Source organism: Anas platyrhynchos, chromosome 1, assembly GCF_047663525.1.
Source record: "Anas platyrhynchos isolate ZD024472 breed Pekin duck chromosome 1, IASCAAS_PekinDuck_T2T, whole genome shotgun sequence".
NCBI classification, from domain to species: Eukaryota; Metazoa; Chordata; class Aves; order Anseriformes; family Anatidae; genus Anas; species Anas platyrhynchos.
In genome coordinates, this window is record NC_092587.1 from 205,244,580 (window position 1) to 205,268,879 (window position 24,300).

Consider the following 24,300-nt stretch of genomic DNA (forward strand, 5'->3'; position numbering starts at 1 on the left):
AATGAGCTCGGTCAGAAAGCAGGGTTGGGGTGGGGATGGTCCAGTGGGCAGCACCCAGATCCTCCTAAATGGAAGGGATGGGGATGAAGAGACTTCGACCTCCAAGAGGCATGGAGCTGGTGAGTCCATGGGTGCACAGCTCCTGGAAATCCCACATGGGACAAGGCTGTTCCAGGGTGTCTAACTTTGCACTTAATCAGCTGGGGTCAGAGACCACACATTTTTCACTTTATTTTAGGCAACTGAAGGCTGAGAGAGAGAGGAGAGAGAAATCCCTTCCGAAAGAAAAATTGCTCAAGTTGTAGGTAGGGTGAGAAGCTTGTGCCCCTTTTAAAAAATAAATGCAAAGACCTTCAGCAAATGGTGTTGTACTCACCAATAACACTGTAATGTACGTAAAGCCAGCAGCAGTCGTTACAAGTATTGGAATGGACCAGTCACTCCAATATCCCATTCGGTTATATAAAAACCTGAAAGGTAAATATGAAATAGAGATTAAGTGACTCAACGACATAGCAACTCCACTAGGATTAGAGAAGTCTGTAGAAAATGGGCCTTTCTACTTCTTTCTAGCTTCTACTGCACGGATAGGCAGCAAAAAAAGCACAAAACATTCCGAAAAGTAAAACAAAAAAGCAGCTTTTGTGCTTTGATCCCTCGTGGGAAATTAACTCTGCAAAGAGGAATCCGACAATTATATCAAACACAGCAACACTGTTACTCTGGGAAAAAAAAAAACATACAGGATGAGTTTTCAGAAAAATATTCCCTATAAACAAGAGAAAAGTATCCTTATATTTGCTGTTGTTTGCCTAAACAATAGGTCCAAGGCTGTCCCATGTGTTCACAAAGTAATAAACACAATATAGAGATGGTATCAAGGACAGGGAAAGAAAAGTCTTGCTGCACTTAACTGTGCTTTGTACTCAAGGCACTAACTCTTTTCAGAGGGATAAGGTGATGGAACAAATTGGATCTTCTGTGTGTATCGAAGACAGTGCCTTTTATTCCAGTGGTCTGGAGAGAAAGTCCAATCCTGCAAGAGTGGAGATGGTCAAGAAGTGGGCTTGGGGCTTCCCAAAATGAGGCTGGAAGAGGATCCACATCCTTTTGATTTTCTCCAACCAACTCAAGGGTCTGTCCGCCAAGCCTGAAGGCTGCCATGGGGATTTTTGGCCCACCGAGTTCCCTTGTCCCAGCCCTTCTGGTTACCTTAAAGCTAAGTAAGAGGCAGGCCACTCGATGGCTCCGTGATCCAATTTTTGCAAGGGGCAGCCACAGGACTGGACCCAGCACTCCAGATGCAGCCTCAGCAGTGCTAAACATAGGGGAAGGATCAACTCCCTTGACCTGCTGGCAATACTTTGCCTCACGCAGCCAAGAATACTGTTAACTTTCTTCACAGCAAGAGCACATGGCTTCCTCATGTTCATCTTGGTGTCCACCAGGGCTCTTAAATCCTTTTCTGCATCCTACAGGTCTATCTCCAAAGCATTTATCTCCAAAACAGCTTCTCTGGTTCCTCTAGACCATCACCCACAAGTAAATTTCCTTCAGTTCTCCTGAGAACACACTTGAGACTTGACATCTCATTGAGGTGTAGCAGAACAAAAAACAGAGGCCATATTTTTTTCCAGAATTGCTCTAAAACCAGAGAAGCCCATGCTTGTTCCTTGCCTTAGCTGCTGGAATTGCAGTGCTCAATCCCTACCAGCTCTCAGCTGCTTGTCAGGCTTTGTTCTCCTGCTGAAGCTGATTTTTGTCCTCTCCTCTCCTGCATTCACCCAGGCGCCCTCTCTGTTCTCAGTTATCAGGTTTCCCAACCCTATACTTCAGAGGGCAGATCTGGCTCAGCAGCCTGCCTCTCTCCATCACGTTCACGAAGCCACAGCACAAGAGCTTTGTGAACGGGAGCATCAGGTGAAGCAGTCCATTACTGGCAGCACTGCCAGAGACAGTCCCTTGTGCCCGGCAGTGGGTCTCAAATGTCAAATTTGCATTTAAATAGCAATACACTTCCCAGTAAAGCTATCCTGGAGACGGACTGGAGAGTCATTAAAGCACATTATAGCAAAGCCGTAGCAAAACTCAAGACAGACTCAGTCTTGTACTGTCCCTGCCCTAGAAGACTGTCCAGAAAAGCTGATGTAAATCAGGGACACCTCCCCAAAATAGAGGTGTCCCTTCTTCCCCATCCCTACCTCCCAGAAAAAAGCTGGTATAACCAACAGGATTTTGGGGTGCAAAGGCTTTTGAGAACTCTTCAGATCCCCATGCACTGCTGATAATAAAATTATAGCACTTGCATGTTTCCATGCTACTCCAGACACATGCCAAAATTGGTGCTTCTGTCAGTGTCCAAAAGGACCCCCTTCTCCTCCCCAAAAAACAGACAAGAAGGCAAAGCAGCTGAGACAGAGCTCAAAGAACCTGAGCAGGAGCTGTCAAAAAGCTGAAACGAACACCATAGGGATTAGTTTTTAAAAACAGCATCCCCAGAGCTGACATGACCCTCAGTCTCACGCACTACAGCGTTTAAAAGAGGAGACAGACACCACTGCATGCAGCTGTAGCTACACTTCAGTGAGGCCTGGAGGAAGGAGGCAGAAAAAACACTCTTAAAAGAGCAGCCATATGAATCACAAAGAACAAAATCTGTTTTGTTTTGTTTTGTTTTTTTAAAAAAAAATCATGTTTTGGGATGCTTTTGCAGGTTTTTCTTGAAGCATCACCTTTTCACCACAGCAGGCCAGACACTTGCAGGATCCTCAGTCTTCCTTTTATTTCATGCACCAATGTCATCTAGGCCTACCATGGAGTCCTATACATTCAATCGGGCTCCCATTAAAATAAGCAGAGAACATCCCAAAAGTACCCAGGTCCCACTGCACCAGCAGAGAGGCAGCCAAATCCCAGAACACTTCTTGAAACTTCTGAGTTCAAGTCTGACCTGGACTAAAGTGTTTTCCACTGAATTTTTAGAAAAAGACATCACTAGGTCAACTGGATTTGTGTTAATTACCTCCATGTAAATCCCTGTATTAAGGGATTCCATAACACAGTAGGTACTGGGCTTCCCCAGTATGTGAAAACTGAGAGCTCATGAACTGGCCAAGACTTTTTTGTTAGAACAAACTACAAATACTGCGTGTAAGCAGCTCAAAGACTCAACCTCCTCCACAGCCCCCTTCCCATCACTAAAAATTTTGCATCATTCATCAGCCACAAACTCTGGCCTGATGACTTCCCCAGTTTGTTGTATCCAGAAAAAAAAAAAAAACTCCCACAAAGGATCTGCAGAGCAAATCTTTGAGCTAGACAAACACAATCTATGTTCAGGTTCTGCTCTAGGAGTCCAAGAAAAAAAAAATAATAATAAGGTTCCTGTGCATTCTTTGCTCATGCCAGCACTAGCACTTTCCTTAGCTCAGCTTCAGTACATTTTGAATTTTGCTCTGATGCCCCTTCAAAGTGGCCTTCAGGTCTTCGCTTGATGTGCAAATGACTGTTTTAAAATGCTGTTTCCATGGTAGTCACAAACCAGATGAGCCATCTCCAGAACTAAAGAAGGGGAAAAAAATGCTAAATTTATAGTCTTGCTCTAGAGGAAATACAGCCAGGTTCACAAGTTACAGCACCTTCTGCATCCCTCGTTAATGAAGTTCAAGAGTTTTGTCGCAGTATGTAGGCTTTGACCTTGCACAGATCTGAAGTATAATGCAACAAAATGTTGACACAAAAAAAGGAAATGCCCAAAGCAAAAAAAAAAAAAATAACAGATTTTACTCTCCATTTAAGAGACACAAAGGGCTTTCACTGACAAAGACCTCATTGCATATTCAGGCAGCAAACCTCACAGAAAAAGGTTAAAAGCCTGCAGCAATACATGCCAGGCTATAATTTTACCTTGTCTTTCTCCAAAGCCCATTTCAATCCCAGAATAGTCCCTTAAGTCTCTACAAGCTTAAAGGCCAAGTACACACATTTATGTAGGTAAACCCTACCACTACCACGATTTAATTAAGAGGTCAATTTGGTTTCTACTTAGGCAGGTGCATCCACTGCAGAACCCTGGCTGTGTGGCCTGAACTTCAGACAGACTTTTCTATGGTCACTTGTAGGTTTCTGCTTCCTCTTAATTCATCCCTATAAACATGCTCAGCAGCATTTAGCAATGCCTTGCACATGTGGGCTAAGAAATGAAGAACTTCTTAATGAATCCAGGTTTCAAGTGTCATTTCAGCCCAACAAACTGAGAGGATAGCACACTGAGAAGGATGCTGATGTTACGGAGGACATAAGGTTGTGGGAGCCAACAGGGTACCTCGGTTGTAAGTCAACCCATACATCAGGCTGCGTTAAGAGGAAAGGGATCAGCAGACCATGGAAAGTGGCTCTCCCATCTACCCAACACCAGTGAGGTGCCACCAGCACCACCCTGTCCTGGTTGGGGCCTCCCAGTTCAAGGAGGACGTTGGAGGAGGTCCAACAGAGAGCTACCAAACCAAGGTGGAGAGGCACCTGGGAAACAAGGCTTCCTAGGAAAGCTTGAGGAAGCTGAACTTGTTTAGTCTCACAGAAAAGAGGTTAATAGATGATCTAATTGCTGCCTACGCTGACAGACAGCAGCGAAGATGATGAAACCAATCTCTTCGCGGTGACATTGTCACAATGGGAAATGGCCCTTGGAGGTTTGGGTTGGAAAACCTCCTCACAGCGGGTGGTGTGGAGCTGGAACAAGTCCCAGAGATGGAAGTTTTCATCTTTGGGGTTTCAGGAGGACTTCACGGTCAACCTGGCTTAGTACCGGTGACAGTCCTACTTCAAGGGCTGGCTGGACATGTTCCTTCACCTGCCGTGATGAGGCAGGCCAAGGAGGCTCAGTGGTATTATCTGTACACAATATGAGGCAGGACAGCTCATGAGGATGAGCTTCACGAGGCAGGACTGAGCTCAGCAGCTCATCACACCAATATGAAGGCAATTTCTTGTCCCAGGGTCTCCATGAAGCCTGTCACCACCTCAGTGTGCTAGACCCCGCACAAGGACTATGTTTGCCCCAAAGAGCCCTTCTTATATAATTATAAAAATACGTAAATATGAAAAGGATTTTAAGATATTTGAATGCATCCAGAGGAGGGCATGCGATTGAGAAGAGGCTGGGTTGTCCAGTTTGGAGAAAAGGAGGCTGAGAGGGTGGCCTCATTGCTCTGTAATTCCCAGAGGAGATGAAGCAGAGAGGGAGGTGCAGGCCTCTGCTCCCTGGTCACCAACAGCAGGACACATGGGAACAGCCCAAAGTTGCACCAGAGAGGGTCAGACTGAATGTATGGAAATTTTTTTTTACCATTAGGGTGGTCAGACAGAGACTTAGGGAGGTGGTTGCTGCCCCAAGCCTGTCAGTGTTTAAAAAAATAATGAGGATAACACCCTCAATAATGTGCTCTGACTTTTGGTTAGCCCTGAAGTGGTCAGGCAGTTGGACTTGATCTTTTAGGTCCTTTCCAAATCAACCATTCTATTCTGTACTACTCAGGGAGAGTTCATGGCTTGTAAATAGATCGTGGAGCAGAGAGGGAGGCAATAGGAACGAGTATCAAAAGAACATTGACCCCAGAAGTGATAGCCATATCCAGTCAGCAACAGGCTCACAGCTCTGCCGGGACCAAAATGGTGCTTTTATCTCTTCTGTGTGTCCCATCTGGCTGGGAACTTTCCCCTAATTACCATCATCTTTTAACGGAGCCCACCCATCTGTGTGGGGAGGGAAGGGGGCAGGCTCAGCCTGCACGGACCCACAGTGGAAATTGTTTCCTCTCTCCCTGCAACTGACGTAGCTGCAATTAAAACCTCACCCCATGTTACCATCCTCCCCTCCCAGCCTTTCTGCAGCATTTCAGGCTGTTGTTAAGAAACCCTGCTGTTCTCCTCAACCTCTGGTGCCAGCACATGGAGCAGGGGTCTAATTGGGGTTACAGTGCATGCAAAGTACTGACCCATTTTCAGCACTGAATGGCAATGCTTGAACGGACAGATGTAGCCCTGTTATTTGGCATCCAGAGAGATTTTTCCATGGCTCTTGTGCACATAGTTTTTGCTTTTCCAGTGCTGTCAACCCAGAAGTGCTTCCAGTGCCCTGTGCATACTGGTTGCATGTTAAGTAAAATGCACCAAAGCCCAAATACCTCTTTTGCACACAGAGCAGCCTTCCCCATCTCCTCCCGTCCCCACATTAATATTTAGGAACCCAAAACTTTACAGCACCACAGCTTCATTGTCCACTCACAGCATTTCCAGGGCATTCATCATCTTTACATGATTTTGTAGACCTTTCTCAACTTCGAGTTAAAACCAATTTGGCTTTGTACTAGAGCAGAACAGGAGCGTTCGCATCCTGAAGGTATAAGCTGAAAGGGGACTAGCAAAATAGCCTTAAAAACGAAAAAATGATCAAGCATTTTCTTCATGTTCTTGTTAGAAACGGCAAGAGCGGTAGCGATTGGATTCGGTTCCGAGTGTTGGTCTGAGCAAAGAAAAAACACTCTCCTGGGAGGAGAGAGTTCACATCATTAAGTTAGTAAACATTCTCCCTCACAGAACTCTAGTATCTAAAGCAGGCAGTTTATTTAAGAGATCAACTACCCGCTGTGTTTTAAAATTCTGTTTAAATATTATTTTTGACATGAAGATGTTGTCAAAGCAGTTCAGTTAGAACAGAGCCCAAGGTACTATAAAAATGTTTTAGGATGCTGCTGAGATGGTAAAAGAGAGGATGATTTCCAGCACTGAGGGGGAGTTGGCAATACCCCAAACTGCCCAGCACATTCCCCTGGAAAGCTTTACAGCTTCTTCCAACATTGCAAAATTTTCCACACCCGTGTCTGCTTCAGGCTGAATATTTTTTTCATTTATATTTATATTGTGGAAAGTTTTGGCCAGATTGCTCAGCTGCTTCCAAAAAGAGACAATCATAGAAACAAACAAATGAAAAAAAAAATACAAAAGGCTTCTACATGATTTCAGCTCCACTTTGTTTTCGCAAGCTGTTTCAGGGTGCACACCTGCCCAAAGCTCTTACAGCCGAGAAATGGAGATAGGAGAGCACATTACATCTATCAGCACAGATAGGCAGGAGCAGCTCTCTGCCCTCTCTCTCCACCTCGCTTTCCATTTACTTGTCATTAACAAGTCCATCAGAAGGACCCAAATGCATCCGACCTGGTATTGAAAAAGCCTTTTAGAGGCATACAAAAGCAGCCAGATCAGTTAAGGGCTTGCCTCCCCGCAGCAGGGAGGCTGTGCTCACCAGTTGATTTCATTGTAGTCATTGCGAACTTCCCACCAGAAGTAAAACCAGACCAGGGTCAGGAAGAAGGACAAGGTGAGGATCAGGAACCAGAGGCGCTCCCACTGTGTACAGAAAGAGAAATCACATTAACAGTATTCCATTTCCACATCTCATCTATAGGCTGTTGGGGTTGGATGGTGTAATTGGGCATCTCCAAGGCAAGGAGCATGAACCTGGCTGCAAGAGGCTTTTGGGTTACTTCTAGGTTACAAACTTGATGGGTCAAACACTTGATACAGCTGCCCCAAAAGCCTCAAGTTAATTAGATCAGATATTTTCCCACTGATTTTGACAGATACCAACAGCCTAACATGCCACGTATTTTGGGGAGCTTGCACAAAGAGGAGGAACTGTGTTAACACAGAGATGTTAGCAATGACAGCTGAAGGCAACTCAATGTCAAAAACCACTCGGCTCTGCTAGCAGGGTGAAGATCCCACCTCTTCTTCTCTCTCAGCACCAACAGAGCAGGAGAGGGGAGACAGTAACCTCATCTCCCGCCCAGGAAATGGGAGATCTGCCCCTTCTCCCCAGCTCTGGGCAGAGGGTTTGCATCACGTAGGTGAGTGTTGTGCGGTGCTGGGATGGCATTCCTCCTGCACTTGGGGCAGGTGGAACAAGAGAGCCTTTCTGATACAGAGCTGGGTTGGCTTTTTTTTTGGTTGGTTGGGTACTTCTGTTTTTCGAGGTGTTTAACTTTTCCATCCACTTGTGAGATATGCAACATGGCATCTTATTCTGCCATCAATTCAGCCTAAATAACCGAGCAATTATCACACGGTAATGACTCTCCGTGGCAGGTTAGGGATGATACTGCAATTCAGACACACAAACCCTTCCTCTCCTTCCCCCAGGGCACTCATCCTGTAGAGCCAAACCACCCAACCACAACATTTATTCCCACCACCACCACATATGCAAGTCTTTAGCAAATAATAACAGCAGCAGAAGAGACCACACCAGCGCCGGATGAAAGATGTTTGCACCAATATTGTGTTTTGATAAATGTTTCAAATAGCAACCACCACCCAAAATAAAAAATCCCTAACAGAGCTGTTGAGTACCCCTCTCCAATAGCATGGGTAAAATCCTAAACCGCAAGGACATCCATGGAGAGAACAATGTTGCAAGAAGACTGTCCCTAACCAGCATTGTTTCCATGTGTTCCTTGTTGGTTTTACCCTGCAGGCATTAAATAGTCCACACATGTTTCCGCTTCAAATAGCATCCAGTTTGTTCGGAACAAAACACTGAAATAAATTAGTTATGGAAAAAAATTCAAATGAATCCTCTCTTCCCAGAATGAGCAAGAAGGGATGAAAAATTGAAGAAGTGCATGAGCAACTTTACTACTATAATTTCCTTCCAAACCCCGAGCGCACACCATTAATCTCTTTTCAAAATGTCCTTTTCTCTAGTGAACTGTCTCATGGCTTTTCAATTATGCAAAACATAACCAGTATAAACACTGTTTTGGTGATATATAAGAAATCCTACAATTCTCTGCCCTCCCTTTCCATCTTAAAGGCTGAAGCTATTTACTTGACTGTGTTGCCTGTTTCATCATGCATCACCCTGGATACCAGTCTTGTGATACAGTTCTTCCTCGTATGCTCCGTCTTATTAAAAGTGCCAAAAAGAAAGCAATAAAGGGTTGGAATTATTTAACTTTTGCTGTGCCAAAAAAATATGTTTTGTACCAGAAATTTCCAGTTCTTGGCCAGGGATTATGGTTAAAATTTGTCTTCATTTTAGCTGTTTATTACCCAACTTCTATCCAACCTCAGTGGCACCAGGTGTCTAATTCCCATTAGGGGCTTTGCATCCCAGAAAAACGGGGCAAAAGGGACCAGAATAAGGTAAGTAGGAACGTCTACAGTGCAACTACTGAGTACAATCAGACCTACATGGCCAAACTACTCTGGCATGAGCTTAGAGACTATCCTCTCCCCACTTCACACACACACCTGCATCTACAGGCACAGGTGGGTTCTCTGAGGGAAAACACTAAAATTGGAATTTGGGTTTTCCACCTCAAAAAACACACCTTTAGTAGCAGGATGCCAGCCTTGGTGTTTGCATCAACAACACACACCAGCCTTCCCTAGCACCAGAGAGGCTGCAACATCTCTCCATGATGAACCACCTCCACACCCAACCACCACAGCACAGCTGAACCAAGCCTCTCCACCTGAGAAATTGTGGATTAAAAGCCACCCACACAACATCTGGGTTCTGTAAACACCCAACCCAAAACCCTTTCATAGCTCTGCTCCATCCCACCAGAGCTCTCCAGGAGGAAGCGATTCCTTACCCTTTCTGCAGACTGTTTCCCTAGATGCCTTCCAGTCTGTAGGTCTCCAAACCTTCAAATCCCATTTTCCTTGTTGTTTGCTCTGTTCTCCTCCCCTTCCAACACCTCCTTGTACCCATCAGTATTGACACTGTTGAATCAATTAACCGCTTTTCCATGGCAAATAAGGTTTAAAGCAACTCAAGTGCTGAGATATCGGTCTATTATATGAATCTGACTCTTTGCTGGCTCTAAAAACACTACCAAAACCACAGTCATGGAAAATAATCTACATGTATTAAAGAAAATAAAGTTAAATTGCTCTTTGCTAATACAATTACTACATGTTTTGAATAAAATGAGTGAAGGTTAGAAAGCAATCCTTGGTTTTGCATCAGCATGGCTTCAAAAAAAGAAATCATTTGTCTTTAAAAGGTCTTTATGGGATAACTTTGGCCAGTATTCATGCACTAGATGACACTGATCCGATAAACAAGACAAAGAAAACATTTCAGAAGAGTTTTTTTTTTTTCCCCTCCTATATATATACGTGGAATATATATATATATATTTTATTCATTGACATGCAAGCAGCATAGCTGACGTCAAGCTCTCCAAAAGCTATTTTGGGTCTGTTCCATGATGTACACCTGCCAGATACACTTGCCTGGCTGATTCTGTGAAAACCCCGTCAGATTCTTTGTAAGTTGAAATATTCTAGCAAGTTACAGCATGGGCTTGGATGGGTCTTCAGAAAAACAGGGAACATCTCCCCAGCACCACCAAGGTGATTTAACACCAACTGAACCAGAGCGAGCCTGACCCACGTGCATTGAATGTGGTCTGGGTCCTGCACAACCCCCATCCAACAGCCCCTCATCCAAATTGCTGTACAGGCCCCTACTTTGCAGGCTCCCACGTGCTTTATGGAAGGTTGCAATCTGCTACGTGCAGCAGCTTCTAACCTTTACTGCCAAAAATAAAGGACTTAAAATCGTGCCTTACCCATCACTCAATCACAGCCACGGTAGGTGGAGGAAACGGTGCTACCTCACCTACAGAAGTTCAGGCAGAGCCACCACAAGTTTGGAAGGTGTTCGAGAAAAAGATGTCTACATTTTCAGCTCTGTGAGACTTCACAAGTATGACAGAACTGACGTTTTTGGCAGTTCTTGTAGAAAGTGTGCTCCTCCCACCCCTTCCTCATTCCCCTTCCTTTCTCTTCCCACTGGGATACGATGAGTAATTGCTGGTTATCAATAACTGAGCTTTACCATGCTCATCTCACACAGCGCTCAGAATTGTCCTGCTAAGGAACCCAGCTGAGCACATTTGCATTAGCATCCTCTCAGGATGCATTTTGGAAGCAGCTCGTCCTTTGGTCCTTCTCTTTGTGCTCTGGTTTGGAGCAGAAGGGTTCTGGGTACAGCTAAACCAGAAGATATTCTCCAGGAGTGAACCCCATCTCAGCCACAAGGACACACTCAGTCCACAGGATGAGACTAGAGTAAGTCCTAAGTGACCACATCACCACCTCCTCCTCCTCCAAAAGGCTTGGATCACAGACAATGAATCTCAGGATGACACTATTTGCTAATGCAGATATGGCCACGGTGGCTCGTGGAACAAGAAAAACAGAATTTTTCTTATTACACAAAAATGTAATGCTAAATAAAAGGAAAAAAGAAAAGTCACCATTTTTTCTCCAGCTAAGAGGCTGGACAGGCCACATGCCATGTGCCAGTTAAGCTAAAAAAAGCCAACAGATGCATGGAGTGGGCCTTTGCCAGGAGCACACAGCAACATGGCCACAGCCCAAAGAAAGACGGAGAGAATCTCATTTAAAATGACAGAAGTGGCTTTGAAGTAAGAATATTTCAAAAATATTAGTGTTTTACCCACATTCTCACCATTTTTGTTCCTCTCAAATGCCCACCCTCTGTCAGGTGGGAGTGTGACCAAGTCCAAAGTGAGCAGGGTGGTAAAAGACAAATTGAAAGAAAGCCACAGAAAGAGCCAGCTCGTGGTGAAGTTGTAAAGTTGGCTTGAGCACTTTATCTTCTCCTGAGCTGTGAGTTTTAATCTAAGTTGTTAGAAACAGCCCTGAGCTTCATACTGCAGTGCATGGAATAGATTCTCCTCTTTGGGGATTTCAGGCTTTGGTGAACTGAACCAGCCTCTTCTGCTGCAACTCCCTGACACAGATGAAGGTCACAACTTTATTTACCGCCTGGCACCAGCGGAGCAGGAAAGCAGACAGGCTCAGGAAGATTATTTTGATTTCCTACAGGATCTGTAGGAGATGAAATGAAATTCATCTGCACACAAATCCCACCTACCCCTCCTACAGGGTAGACGTAATTTAGTCAAGCCTGCTGTATCAGAAACAATGAGATTTCTCACCCAATTCTACAGCCTGATTGCATTCATGCTGGAAGACAACCCTTGGTGTGATATCATTTTTAAACCAAAGAAATTTGTTAAATAACGAAGACACAATGGTGGTCTTTTGGTTTTTCTTTTGTTTTTTAAAGTTTCTTTAGAGGAGATGCCCTGGCTATCAGTAGAAAGTGATCCTCTGCCAAAACTAGCCATGTGCAGAACTAATGCCCATCTGCCACAGCTATTCCCTGCTGAATTACAGGATGAACACATTTCAGTGCTGTGCTGTTCTGGAGATGAAAGAACCATCATGTCCATTTGATAATTTACTTGAAGAACCCTCATCAAGTCTCTAGATCACCAAATTGGCCACTATATTCTCCCCAAGAAAAGCAGATCAGTGCAGCGTAATTATCTGAATAGGGTGTGATTTTGGTCTCAGAAAAGCAAGGAAATATTTAAAATATTAAAAGGGTGAGAGCCCAGTGATTGAAAGAAACATGTGTCCTTCTAAGTTTAAATCATTATTATTTTTAAAGCAAGCTAGATCTATCTAAAATATGCCCTAAACCCCCATCTGGAGCACACAGGCAAAACAGTGGGGTTCAACGTGTTGCAAGACCACATTAGCTTGCTTATTTACCCCCAGATTTATTCCCAAAGCTCACAGAAATGCCGTGCAATGCTCAAACACAAGCTAAGCTGCTCCCTTCACCCCTCCTTTGCGCTCAGCTGGAGGAAGACACTGCATTTTCAGAAGGGACACTACGCTGTTGGCTTGAGGTCTGCTCTGCTAAAGCCAAAAAATGCCAAGATTGCAGCCAGCTGATTTACTGGCAGCTTGCAGATGAAGCCGAGCATAAACAGTTTGCTTCACTGAAGCTGCTGGACTCACCCTGGTCATCACTGAGCCTGAAAAGTTGTCAGAAACTTGTCAGCTCGCCCCATGCAAGCAGCATGGCTTAATGTCCTTGAGATGTGCCTGCACCCCCTGGCATTGGCACAAAACCATGGGAGCCCCTCTAAAAGCAAACCCACCGCCTCCAGCATCCTCCCTAGCAAACAGAAGCAGCGTCGGGTTTCAAAATGAAGGGGAAGGAGAGAAGCCAGCTCCGAACTGTGAGCAGCAAGAGGAAATGCCAGCGCCGGAAGGATTAAGGGCTCCATTCCTCCACGGACAGCTCACAGCAAACAGCCGCTCACTCAGCCAACGTGGGTGAAGTTGGGTCCCTTCCAACCTGTGCGTCCCTCGAAGCCTTCCGGGACAAATGCTCTGGGAGCTTGCCCTGATTTGTACTGGGGTAATTAATTTTAGCAGCTGATGGGTGCAAGCAAGCGCTTTGTGCAGCCCCTGTTTTGATTCACGCCTCACCGTGAGGATTGTACAGCTCCTTACATCAATCCTTCCCCCGTGGTAGGTTCCAAAGCTCCCCCAGAGCAGCCAAAATCACGGTGAGCAAGATTTCACCTACAGGCCTTAAAACAGGGGTGAGGTCAGGGGTGCCTGGGAGTGAGGAGATGCAGAATAAAGCAGATTTTTTTTTCTTCCTTGATTAAAATCTAATTTTCTTTAAAAGACTAAAAACCAGAGAAACATTTACACCAAAAGCCATTCAGAGGAAAAAATCTTCCACAAACCAGCAGGCTGTTGGGTCAGATGAATGCACCGGGTGGGGTACCATGCTTTGCTTTTTCACAAAGCACCACCAAGCCTTTAATGGAGAAAAAAGGGGCTTGAAACAAGGCAAGAACAGACCGCCGTTCACAACTGAAGCGAGTCTGCTCTCCAGGTGCCTCGGTCTTTTAACAAAGTTCAATAAAGCAGAAAGACAGTTCTTCGAAAGCAGGGCTCAACCAACAAAATGCAAAAGGAAAAAAAAAAAAAGAAAAAGAGAGAGAGAGAGAAAAACAATACTCTCTATTGATTCCCTTCAGACTCAAAGCTCCCTTACCCCAAAGGGCCTCAAATCAAGAAGGATCATTGCTAGCATTTACAAACCTAAAGCGCTGAGAGCAAGAAGAAAAACCCTTTGCCAGAGATCGCTATGCAGGGACACAACCTGCACTTGAAAAGCAAAGACAGGAAGGATGGGTAGAGGTTGCTACCAGCCAAAAAAAGACAGCATGACGGCCGGGGGCTGGAGGGCAGCGAAAGGATCAGACGAACCCACTGAAATCAATAGAAAAACTCCAAGTCGCTTCCCTGTGCCCTGGCTTTGAACCAGAACCTTTTATTGCTAGATTCATTATTTCAGGAAGGTGGATAAATTGAGTTTCCTTTCAATTCCACATTCCTCTCTGCTGTTAATTTATATTTCACACCGCACCAGGAAATCTCTCGTCATTAAGTGCTACTGGCAGAGCGGGCGCCTTCCCTGTCTCGCTGCTACTTCAAGCAGAACTGAGGATTATTCTGCCAAAACTGTTCAGAGATCACCTTCCTTCTGTTAAATGCACATTTTTTTTTTCAGCCTTCTTCATAAATCCAAACCCTGAGTGCTCCATGGTTCCATATTTTGAAAATTCAGTGCAAACCAGAGCACTAAAAACATCTGACTCACCTCTCCGCATGAGCATTAAGTTATAATAAATATTGCGCAGAGCAAACAATCCTAAAAATCAGGCAGAGCAGAAAATTATTTTTTCCATTTCACCTGCTGATAGCATCTGTTTTCTGGTCAGAGGTTTCCGAGACCAGAAAACTTTCAGCCTATTTCTAACAAATAGAACCAGCTACAGAAAGATGCAGAAGGAAGTCACTCCACACTGAAAAAAATAGCAAGTATATTTATGTGTAGCTACCCCAAACAAGAATTATTATCTGTGCATATGTGAGGTTATAGTGGTCTCCACGTACAGTCATCCAGAGGTTTGCTCCAAGCAAGGGTTTCAATCTAAAATTTCAATCTAAATCATTATTTGATTTAATGATGATGAACGAAATTGTCTAGATGAACAAAATTTCTATCTAAATTTGTTCTGGAGAAAGCTGTCCCTCTTTGCTGGCTACATAAAGAGCCTCTGAGAGCATCCTCTCACTTCTAAAAATTATACCCAGATAGCTTGAATTCCTCCCCACCATCCAACTCATTGAGTCACCGTCCCTGGGGGTGTTCAAGGAGAGGTTGGACATGGTGCTTAGGGACATGGTTTGGTGGGTGACATTGGTGGTAGGGGGGTGGTTGGACCAAATGATCTTGGAGGGCTTTTCTAACCTTAATGATTCTGGGATTCTATAGGTCTCTTTCCATCAAGGCTGATGGAAACACGTTTCACCTCCTGTCCCCGTGATCTCAGAGGGTTTGCATGATAATTTTGTGCACAAGGGGTGCAAAACAGTCTCAGCCTTCTGTCTGCTCCCTGTGGTGTCTCTGGGAATGCCACCATCCGAGCCAGGACCTGGGCATGCCACACAAGGTGGCAGATGCAAGATGGGGAGCCTCTCCTAGCACAACGTGTGCTCCCCAGCCAGAAACCAAGCAGCAATCAGAGGGACTGGCTGGCAGCTAGAAATGCCCATCACCCGACATGAAGAGGGCTCTTGTTCAAGCCAAAACGCCCCTGGGAACTCACGGCTTTTGGCCCTCGTGCCAGATCCCACCCATTCTGTCTCCTGAGCACAGTAAGCCTCCTGTTCATTCCAAAAAAAATATATCAAACTAAAGCAGGAAGGAGATTTTTGACTTTTTTTCCCCCTCCTTTCTTGGTCAGAAAAACCCCAATTGTCAAGAACTGAAATCTTTCATAGGAAGCATGCCATTTGAAAGCAAATTCTTGCTGAAGGGCATCTCGGCTGGAGGTTGGAATTTCTGCTCAGAGAAAACCCAGGGCACACCAAGCCCTCCCCCAGCCTGGCAGTGCATCACTTAGGATGGAGAACAACAGCACAAGCACAAAGAAACCAACCCACACATCTTTCTTCACCTCTACCTGTCCAACAATGCTGTTGGAACAGCTGCGGGCTGGGTGATATGGGAAGTTAGAGGGGGAAACACAGAAGCTTGGAGGGGTGACGACATGACATGAGGAGGAACAGACCTCAGCCTCCTGAAGGCTGCTGTTGTAGCTCTAGCTATGAACCTAACTGGCTTTTTATTTGCATCCAGACCCAACCTTGGGTCAAGGTTTAGTTGGCTTCAGTCTTCTCCCCATCAAAGACCACGTCCATAACCAGTGCAAGCCATCCAACATCATTTCTACCCTGCCAGCTCTGGGATCTCCAGCCAACAGCTACTCCAGACTACCCGATTGACTTAAGGCACACTGATCACACCTGATTACTATTATAAGGACATAACCCAGGAGCAAACAGGGTTTCCCAGCACTGATAAAAGAACATAAAAAACAAGAGCAAGAAGTGACTTGAAACAAGTTGCATTAGTACCTCCACAACTCCATGCAGATTGGATATCCTGATGCCCATTGGTTTCCCTTGAGATACTGGGAGGTTTTCTCCACTGTCCTCAGCCTGATTGTTACACATCTAACACTGCTTCTCCCATCACTTGCTTTAAATTCAAGCTTTCACTCCAGAAGAAAGCACCTATGAGTTTAAGTGCAGAGCTTTCAAAAGAGGTAAGCTCTATTAACAGCAGCAGCCATGTGGCCTGTGGATAAATCTCTTTCTCCATCCCCCTGCCACAAGATATTCATCATTTTCCCACTGGAGGCTTTATTTTCAGAGACATCCGAGAAAAACAGATCTTCACACTTGCAAACGCAGCAAGACTGGGAAGATCTTTTACCTTCCTGCAGTGCACATCATCCGTGTGTCCCTAAATATCCACTGGCCCAGGGCTGCACCTTCTTTTAACAAGTGACTAGATTTCACTGAAGGATCAAGGCCATGTAGTCCTAAATAATTGCTCTCTACCTCAAGAGCAAACGCAAGAGCTGAACTCAAATTGGAGCACCACCATTACTCACATGTGATTTCAGGTCATTTAAACCCACTCCCGGGTACAAAGAAGAGTTTACTAATGAGCTTACACTACACTATTTTCTGACATCTTCAAGAATCAATTTCCTGCAGACGTTTATCAGCATTAGCTTAGAGAGGGAAGGAGACAAGCTAACATTTATCCAGTAAATACAAAAGAAAAATTGAAGGCATGATTCTTCATTTCCGGATTACCCAATTGGACCTCCTTTGCACTAACAAAAGAAAATCATCTTCGAGCAAGTTATTAAATCATCTCTGAAGATGAAAGATGACTACATCTTCCAGCTGCGCCCATTCGAACCAGGAGATGAGAGGAACAAAAGCAAACATCAGCTGAAGGATTTTGTCAGTGAGCTATACTTCGGCTCCTTCAGCCAAGTTACAATTTCACGAATAACTCATGGGGTATAAATGCATAGTCCTTACAGCAAAACCGTCTTCCAGAAACATGGACAGTTCTCCACCCCAGCCAGTTTTGAGCTTCTCATCTCTGACCGCACTATCCAAGATCAAACTCGGACACTACTAAACATTTAAAGGCAGAATAAGTGAGGGTACAAGGTGCTCCAAACTCCTGCTGAAAGCAGGGCCAGCACAGGTCAGGCTGCTCAGTGCAGTGTTCCAGCAAGGTCTGAATGTCTCCAGGGATGACAATTCCCAGACCCTGCTCCAGGGTTTGGCCACCATAGTGAGGAGCAGCTTTCACAGCAACTGTAATTTCATAGAATCATGGAATATCCCAAGTTGGAAGGGACACATAAGGATCATTGAGTCCAGCTCATGACACCACAATTTCCCTTGATGCATTTTGCATCCGTTGCCTCTTGCCTGCCTCCCTCTCTTTCTCCCTGACCACTCTATAATTATAACTTCTCCTTCCCTTCTGCCACTGCACAACCTTCAGCTTCTCCTTGTAGGTTGCAGGCTCCAGTTTGGTGGCCCCACTGGGCTCACCTGCCTGTTACTGCCCGCCTGGTTTTGGGGAGCCCCAAATCAGACCCAGTGCTCAGATCTCAAACATCCCTCGAGCTGCTGGCTGCACTTCCACTGCTGCAGGCCAAAACGCAATCGTCTTTCAGTGCCCAAAGTGCATCCAGTAGCTGAAGCTCGTATTGTAGAGGGATTTAATAAAGGGAATGCACCTTGCACTCCCAAAGACCCGAAGCATCTCGGTGACCAGATCAATACCTGACTCGTAGATGTTGACCTAAGCAGACCTTACATACATTGGGAACAGAATCAAGGCGCCTGCTCTTCGATTTCCTCGCCTTAAGAGGCCACAGAGGGATCAGTCTTTCGTCTTTTTGTCAGATTGAAGACTCACGAGCCCAAGAGAGAGCACACAGCAGCGAGCAGGACTCCACAATGCATCAGTTGGCTCTCGTAGCACTTTGTAATCAGCCCAAAGGCATCATTATCCCTCCATCTAACAACCAAGACCACAAACACTGGGTACAAAACTCCACTGCAACTCATTCCCCACTTCTTGCTTTACTCTTCATTCTCATCTTCTCCTCTTCTTTGCTTAGTACTTCAGATCTCATGCAGTATACAACGTTTTTCCATTTACTACAGCCTTCTCAGGGCAGAAGATGGGCTAAGCAGAAGGAAACGTGTGCCAACATAAATTTGAGCCCATCCAGCCACTTCAGAGGCACTGCAAAGGTTTTGGCCAGTTTACTACTCCTAGTATGCACATGATGGTCTTGCATGAGAGACATCTGCCAGTAATCTCATAAATGGGCAGGAAAATGAAGAAATTGGATCTAACAAACCAAAGTAAGAAGGAAAAAAATATTCCTACTGTTCTGGCTACTGAGGTTTCGATAGCTAACCCAATGCTTCCGAAAGTCATTGCAAATCTCAGATAGATCTTATTTGATTATTGTAAAGACCAGGCTAATAGCTCTCTGCACACCTTGTTAGAGAAGGCCATGAATGAGATTTCTGAGCTGTGACATGCTCCATTTACAACTCAATTTAGCAGGTCAGAGAAAGTGGCAGAAAACATATTACTGAAATATGGGTTCCTGCTGGGGCTGCCGTAATTGAACCGAAGACCAACAGATGCAACAGAAAGAGAGCCAAATCTCTAAAAATAACATTATCACACTTCGCAAAACGCCGCTGCTCCCAGCTTCCAAAAACACAACCAGAAAGGGTAGCCAGGCAGGACTACTAATTCAGAGCTTGCACCTTTGCAAAGCTAAGGAGCAACTGGGCTGTTTTTCTTGCCCAGGCACCCTTCTTTGAAACAAAGGGACGACACTACCTGCGTGTCCTTCTTTCCCCCTGTGCCCTGCCCCCTTTAGAGAAGACCATTTTCTCTCTAGGTGCATTTCATTGCACAGAGACAATGTTTAACGGGATCCCAGCAGCTCTGATCAACACAGAAAACACTGGCAAATCCCAACGGCACTGTGATGGGAATTCCTACACCAGAGCAGAGACGGTGCACAGCTGGAGACGGTGCTATTAGCGGCCCCAAGGGACATTCAGCAGCAATAATAACGTCCTGGACCAGCTCTGCCTCTTGCAATTACATCCTCCCTCCTTCATTCAGCACAGTAAACTGAACTCCTTAGGGAGACTCTGATTCACGAGGGAACAGGACAGAGCATCAGGAGCTCGCCAATCTACCCCCTGCAGCATGTTCCCTACCTTCACAGCACCTGCCTCTGGGTTTTTAGCTTAGTGCATCTACCCTGGACAACATAACTAGAGACACACAGTACTTCTGACCACACTGATGGATGGATTCAAGTACTGGGGACTCCAGTGCACTGCAAAATTATTACTGGTGCTAATAATGTTGTAAAGAGAAAGGGAATGGTACATATATTGCATACTTGAAGGCCATGGGAAGGCAGCTCTTTTCTAGTCTAAATAGGTCCAGGTCTTTCTGTCTCTACTGATGAGGCTCATCTGAAAAAAAAAAAAAAAAATATATATATATATATATATTTATATATATATATATATATTATCCCACTGCTCTCCTGCAGACCAAGTGGAGGAAGTTGGAGCCTTGCCGGGAGCAGAGCACCTTGCTGAGCACAGCATCCCTGCTGAGGTCTCATCAGCATCAAGCAGCAGGAGGACTGCATCCTCGATGTCTCCTGAGGATGTAACTCCTGCTATCGCATCCCAGTCTCATGCTAGTCTTTTTCCCAGACACACGATGTTGTCGACTTGCATTCAGCTTACAGTTCACTTTAATTAAAGCACTGACACCCTGGGGCAATGAGTTTTCAGAATAAAAATACATATACATAAGTTTTTATTATGTTTTTTTCTAAAAAAAAAAAAAAAGGGGGAGGGAGATATATGCAAGTTATCTGACAATAGAGCCAAATCACCTACATGAGGATAAAGCTCTGCATTAGCCTTTGCTGCTCCTATTTCTGCCCCAGCCTGCTCTGTCCAGCTCAGTCTCATCCCAGGCTCTGACAAGCCTCCAGCTCTTTCCTGGGTGGTGTTTATGAGCTTAATAAGTATGGCTTTCATTAGGAACAACAGTGAAGAGAATGAATACTGAATGCATATTTAAAGAGAATTACTGTCATTACTGGAGTGCTCACAGGAATTCTGTTGTAAAATGCTCTGGTTCAGAACAAATAGTTCTCACCCAAAGAGCCTGACACAGACGTCAAGTGGATTCAAGGGTGAAGGATACAACAAGGAGAACAAACAGCCAGTCAACTTATTCCTTGGATAATTTCTTTCCTCTGTCACATCTTGTTCTTTGCAGAAAATCCCTGAAAACCCAGCTGCAGAATACTACTTTGTCACAATGCTGGGCACAAACACCACGTGTTTCTTTGCTCTCAGTGGGCAAGACCATCACCACTAAGTGCTGAAACCCTGCACTGGTGAGGCAACGAGTGACTCTTGGCATCAAGGAGAAGTCCACCTCTCCCCTCAAACTGGAAGAGGGTTTATATTCGAGCTGGAAGAAGCCAAAAGAGCAGGACCAGATGTTCACAGAATAACCAAGTTCACCCTGGTGGTGGTGATTCAAGAGGGCTTCTATATTACACCCCAGCTACGACTCTGCATCTGGGAAAATCCTATTGATGCCCTGGGAATGACAGAGACCAGCACATCCCACCTCCACACAAGATGACATGCTCTACACGTGATATCTGCCATCCCCAAAGCCCCACTCGCCTCACGTTGCTCATTTTGGTGCGGGTAAGGCCATGCCCATACAAATACAGGAAGAAAAAGCTAAAAATACGAGCATCAACAAAAGCGGTGCCAAAAGGCAGGCCAGAACATTTCCCTACACAGTTGTCCACATGCTATTTCTCCTGTCCCCATCCACATCAGAAGTAACAGGCAGTGACAGCTCAAAAAGGCATCTGAGGGCAGACTGTCCAGGCATCCCACCCAGTGGGTCAGCTCAGGAAGCAGCAAGGAAAATTATAAAGCAGTAGATACCCAAACGCCTGCATTATTCACAAATCATTGTCTGGAAGGCACAGAAATGCTGATGACGTTAAGCAAAAATTATTGGCCAATAAAGCCTGCAGAGAAGCTGAGGCTCTGCCTTACGCAAGGCCCCTTTTTCTGCTTTCCAGCGGCTCCGACAAATCGCACATCGCTGTTGTTGCAGTTGGGCATTTTCTGTGATGTTCATAATTCTGGCGTAGCAAAGCCAAATTACATAACAGCAGCTCTGCCACACGTGTCTAGAGGGGAGCCATGAGATTCCCCTGCAGCTATCTCCTTTCAGTACCCATTACCACGACCGAAATGCAGGCAGCCTACTTGCAGACACGAGAGGCAAGTTGTTTCCATCCTGTTTTAAGCAAGAGCCCGATTGCTCTACGCGTGTCAATAAAGGCATCACAACTGCTCGGTGTCCTGGTGCTTTCCAGCGGCAAGCCAGCACACGAACCCTTCAAATCCTGAAATTTCTCATGGAGTTAGCTGAGTAAGAAGCCAAAGAATCATCTGCAGCTAAAGCACAAAGACATGCAAGGGACGGGGGATGTAGGGAGATGAGGTACTGGGCCTCCAGGTAACACAGGAGAGGCATTCCTGATTCACCTCCCAAAAACAGAGCAAATTTCACATCTCTGCTGGGATGTCAGATGGAGACAGCCCAGGCACACTGGGAGGACAATCCTTGGAGGGAAGGCTCGGTTCATTTCCTTGCCATAGAATTATCTGCAATTTCAGAGAAGCCATTTTAATCTCTCTCATATTCCCACTCCATAAAAATGGAAATAATTATCCCTCTCATCAAGAGCTGCTCATTGATTAGAGCACTCCAATCCCTCCACTGGAAGGCGTTCCAGAAATAGCAAGTCTCTGCAGTGCCACTCTTTCTGGAGCTTGCTGAACTCGAGATTTCTCAAAGCAGCACCAAAGCCAGCCTGATTTTTCCACTGTTCTCTAATAAGCTAGCCTGAACAGAACATTTGGTGGAAGTTTAAAAGAACTCGCCCGGAAAATAACCCAGACAGCTAAGCTCAGGCTCTCTCCTGGCTCTGCATTGACTGGTTGCAGAAATACGCCACGAATCTTGCAGCTTTCCTACAGGACTCTGGACACCTTGCAGGAGCGACCTGCTTTCACAAAAATGCCTTGCTCAACACAAAATAGATATTTCCTGAGTTGCAAATAAAGCCACTGCAAATAAAGCACTGGCCACAAAATAGATGGACCAAGCACACGCTGTGCATGGGAAAACAGCAAGGGGAAGCATGCAGGGAAAAACTTCCCGAAGCATCAGCCTGGGAGTTCGTAGGCAACAAACAACGTGGCTTTTGGCTTCACATCCCAGACACGTGCTAATAAAAAATATTTCCGAGTACAAGAATAGAACATGACACACATACTGCCCACGGCATCAACAACACCGTCCCAAAAGATGCCACCACCCAGAGCTCCTCTCCCGCTGCGGAAGAGACCAAGGCTGTCATTTGCTCCAGCCCCGAATTAGGCACAAGCTGCATTGTAGCAAGGTATAAAGCCTGCATTCAGCTATCCTTCACGAGCTTTCTCATGGAGCAAAGGAATGCCTTTCCTTGACATAGGTCAAGTCACAATCCACCCTCTGTGATAAATAACAGCCCAGTTTGAGCTCTCCCCCGCGCCACCGCAGATTTACCATGTCCAGAGGACTAATATATATATATATATATATTCATTACTCATATCCTCAACCTTCCGCAAGTTTTAAAGTAATTAACTGCTCACAAAGTTGCTTTTATTGGCATAAAAACAGGCTCCTTTAGAGGGGAGCCAAAAATGCCGTAAGCCCCAGGGCGTGACGAATGGCTCAGTAAGCGCAGGATGGGTCTCCTTGGGGGGAACCGCTGGGTTTGCAGCTACAGGAGCACGGGTGCAACGCAGAGACAGCCACAAGGCTCTGCAGGCACCAAGTTTTATGGGATGTTCTCCCCCCTCGCTGTGAATCAGAGATGCAGGAGGAGAAGCCAGCCCGCGAAGCTGTGCGAACAGCAGGGGGGAAGGAAGAGGAGGAGATCACAGCAACATCCCACCCCGCAGCTCAGAGCTCGGAAGAGCATCGTCTCTCATCTTATAGACAGCTGTACCAGGCAACTTCTCTGCCTGGCGTGTCACTAGCATTATTCCTCCCGTTAATTATCACGGGTAAAGTTGTTTCCCCATTGGCTGACGAGTTTCAGCCTGTTTCACATCTGGTATTACTTTATTTTGTCTCTCACTGGGCATCAAGAGAGATGTGGCCACAATCTGAACCATGGGGATGTGAGCCCAGCCATCCCAGCACAGCCCCACAAAATACCCATGGTATTCTGCATCCAGTGCTGGCAGGTGCTTTTACCATGATTAATCTGCAGCAGGTTAGGGTCTGCGTGAAGATCCCTAAGGCACAAGGTAACCCTGAAGACAGACTGATGATATTCCCAACAAGTGTAGATAGTGAATTGCCAGGGCAAGGGACAGCAGGACTCAGTATCTAGAGTTATAAAAACTCACCTAAGGCCTTTGCAGCCAGCAATCCTTCCCACTCTGGCATTAAAATATTCAAAAGAAGCATTCACTAGGCATCTTCTTAACAGGAACTTCAGTGGAAGCAGCAGGAGAGAAGCAAGGAGGCAAAGCCAATCCAGGAATTAACAGCTCAACACATGGACACCCTCCAAGGTACTTTCCTCTGGTGTAAAAGCCTTGCAGAGAGGCTGAGCAGGCAGCTTGGGCACGCAGGTTGCTACAGGCAGCTTTTTACTTCAGACAGTTTAAAAGCAGCTCTTCAATCTTTGTTCCTCGTTAGACAACGGAGCAGACCCTTGGCAGAAGGTCAAGATGCTCGTAGGGATGCCGACTGTAATGCTATCA

The 24,300-nt window shown here is 45.5% G+C and overlaps 1 protein-coding gene across 4 annotated transcripts in view; it reads right to left on the bottom strand.

The window, feature by feature from the left end:
* Positions 1–24,300, bottom strand: part of GDPD5 (glycerophosphodiester phosphodiesterase domain containing 5) — a 155,612-nt gene that overhangs the window by 39,218 nt on the left and 92,094 nt on the right. For 3 of the 4 annotated variants that reach the window (XM_038178295.2, XM_038178317.2, XM_072032923.1), the window contains exons 3-4: positions 7,307–7,410; positions 377–470 (exon numbers count right to left, since the gene is read on the bottom strand). In XM_038178295.2, coding sequence (XP_038034223.2) covers positions 377–470; positions 7,307–7,410 — 198 coding nt within the window. The remainder of the gene's footprint in view (positions 1–376; positions 471–7,306; positions 7,411–24,300) is intronic. The other variant, XM_038178322.2, reaches the window with a different exon arrangement.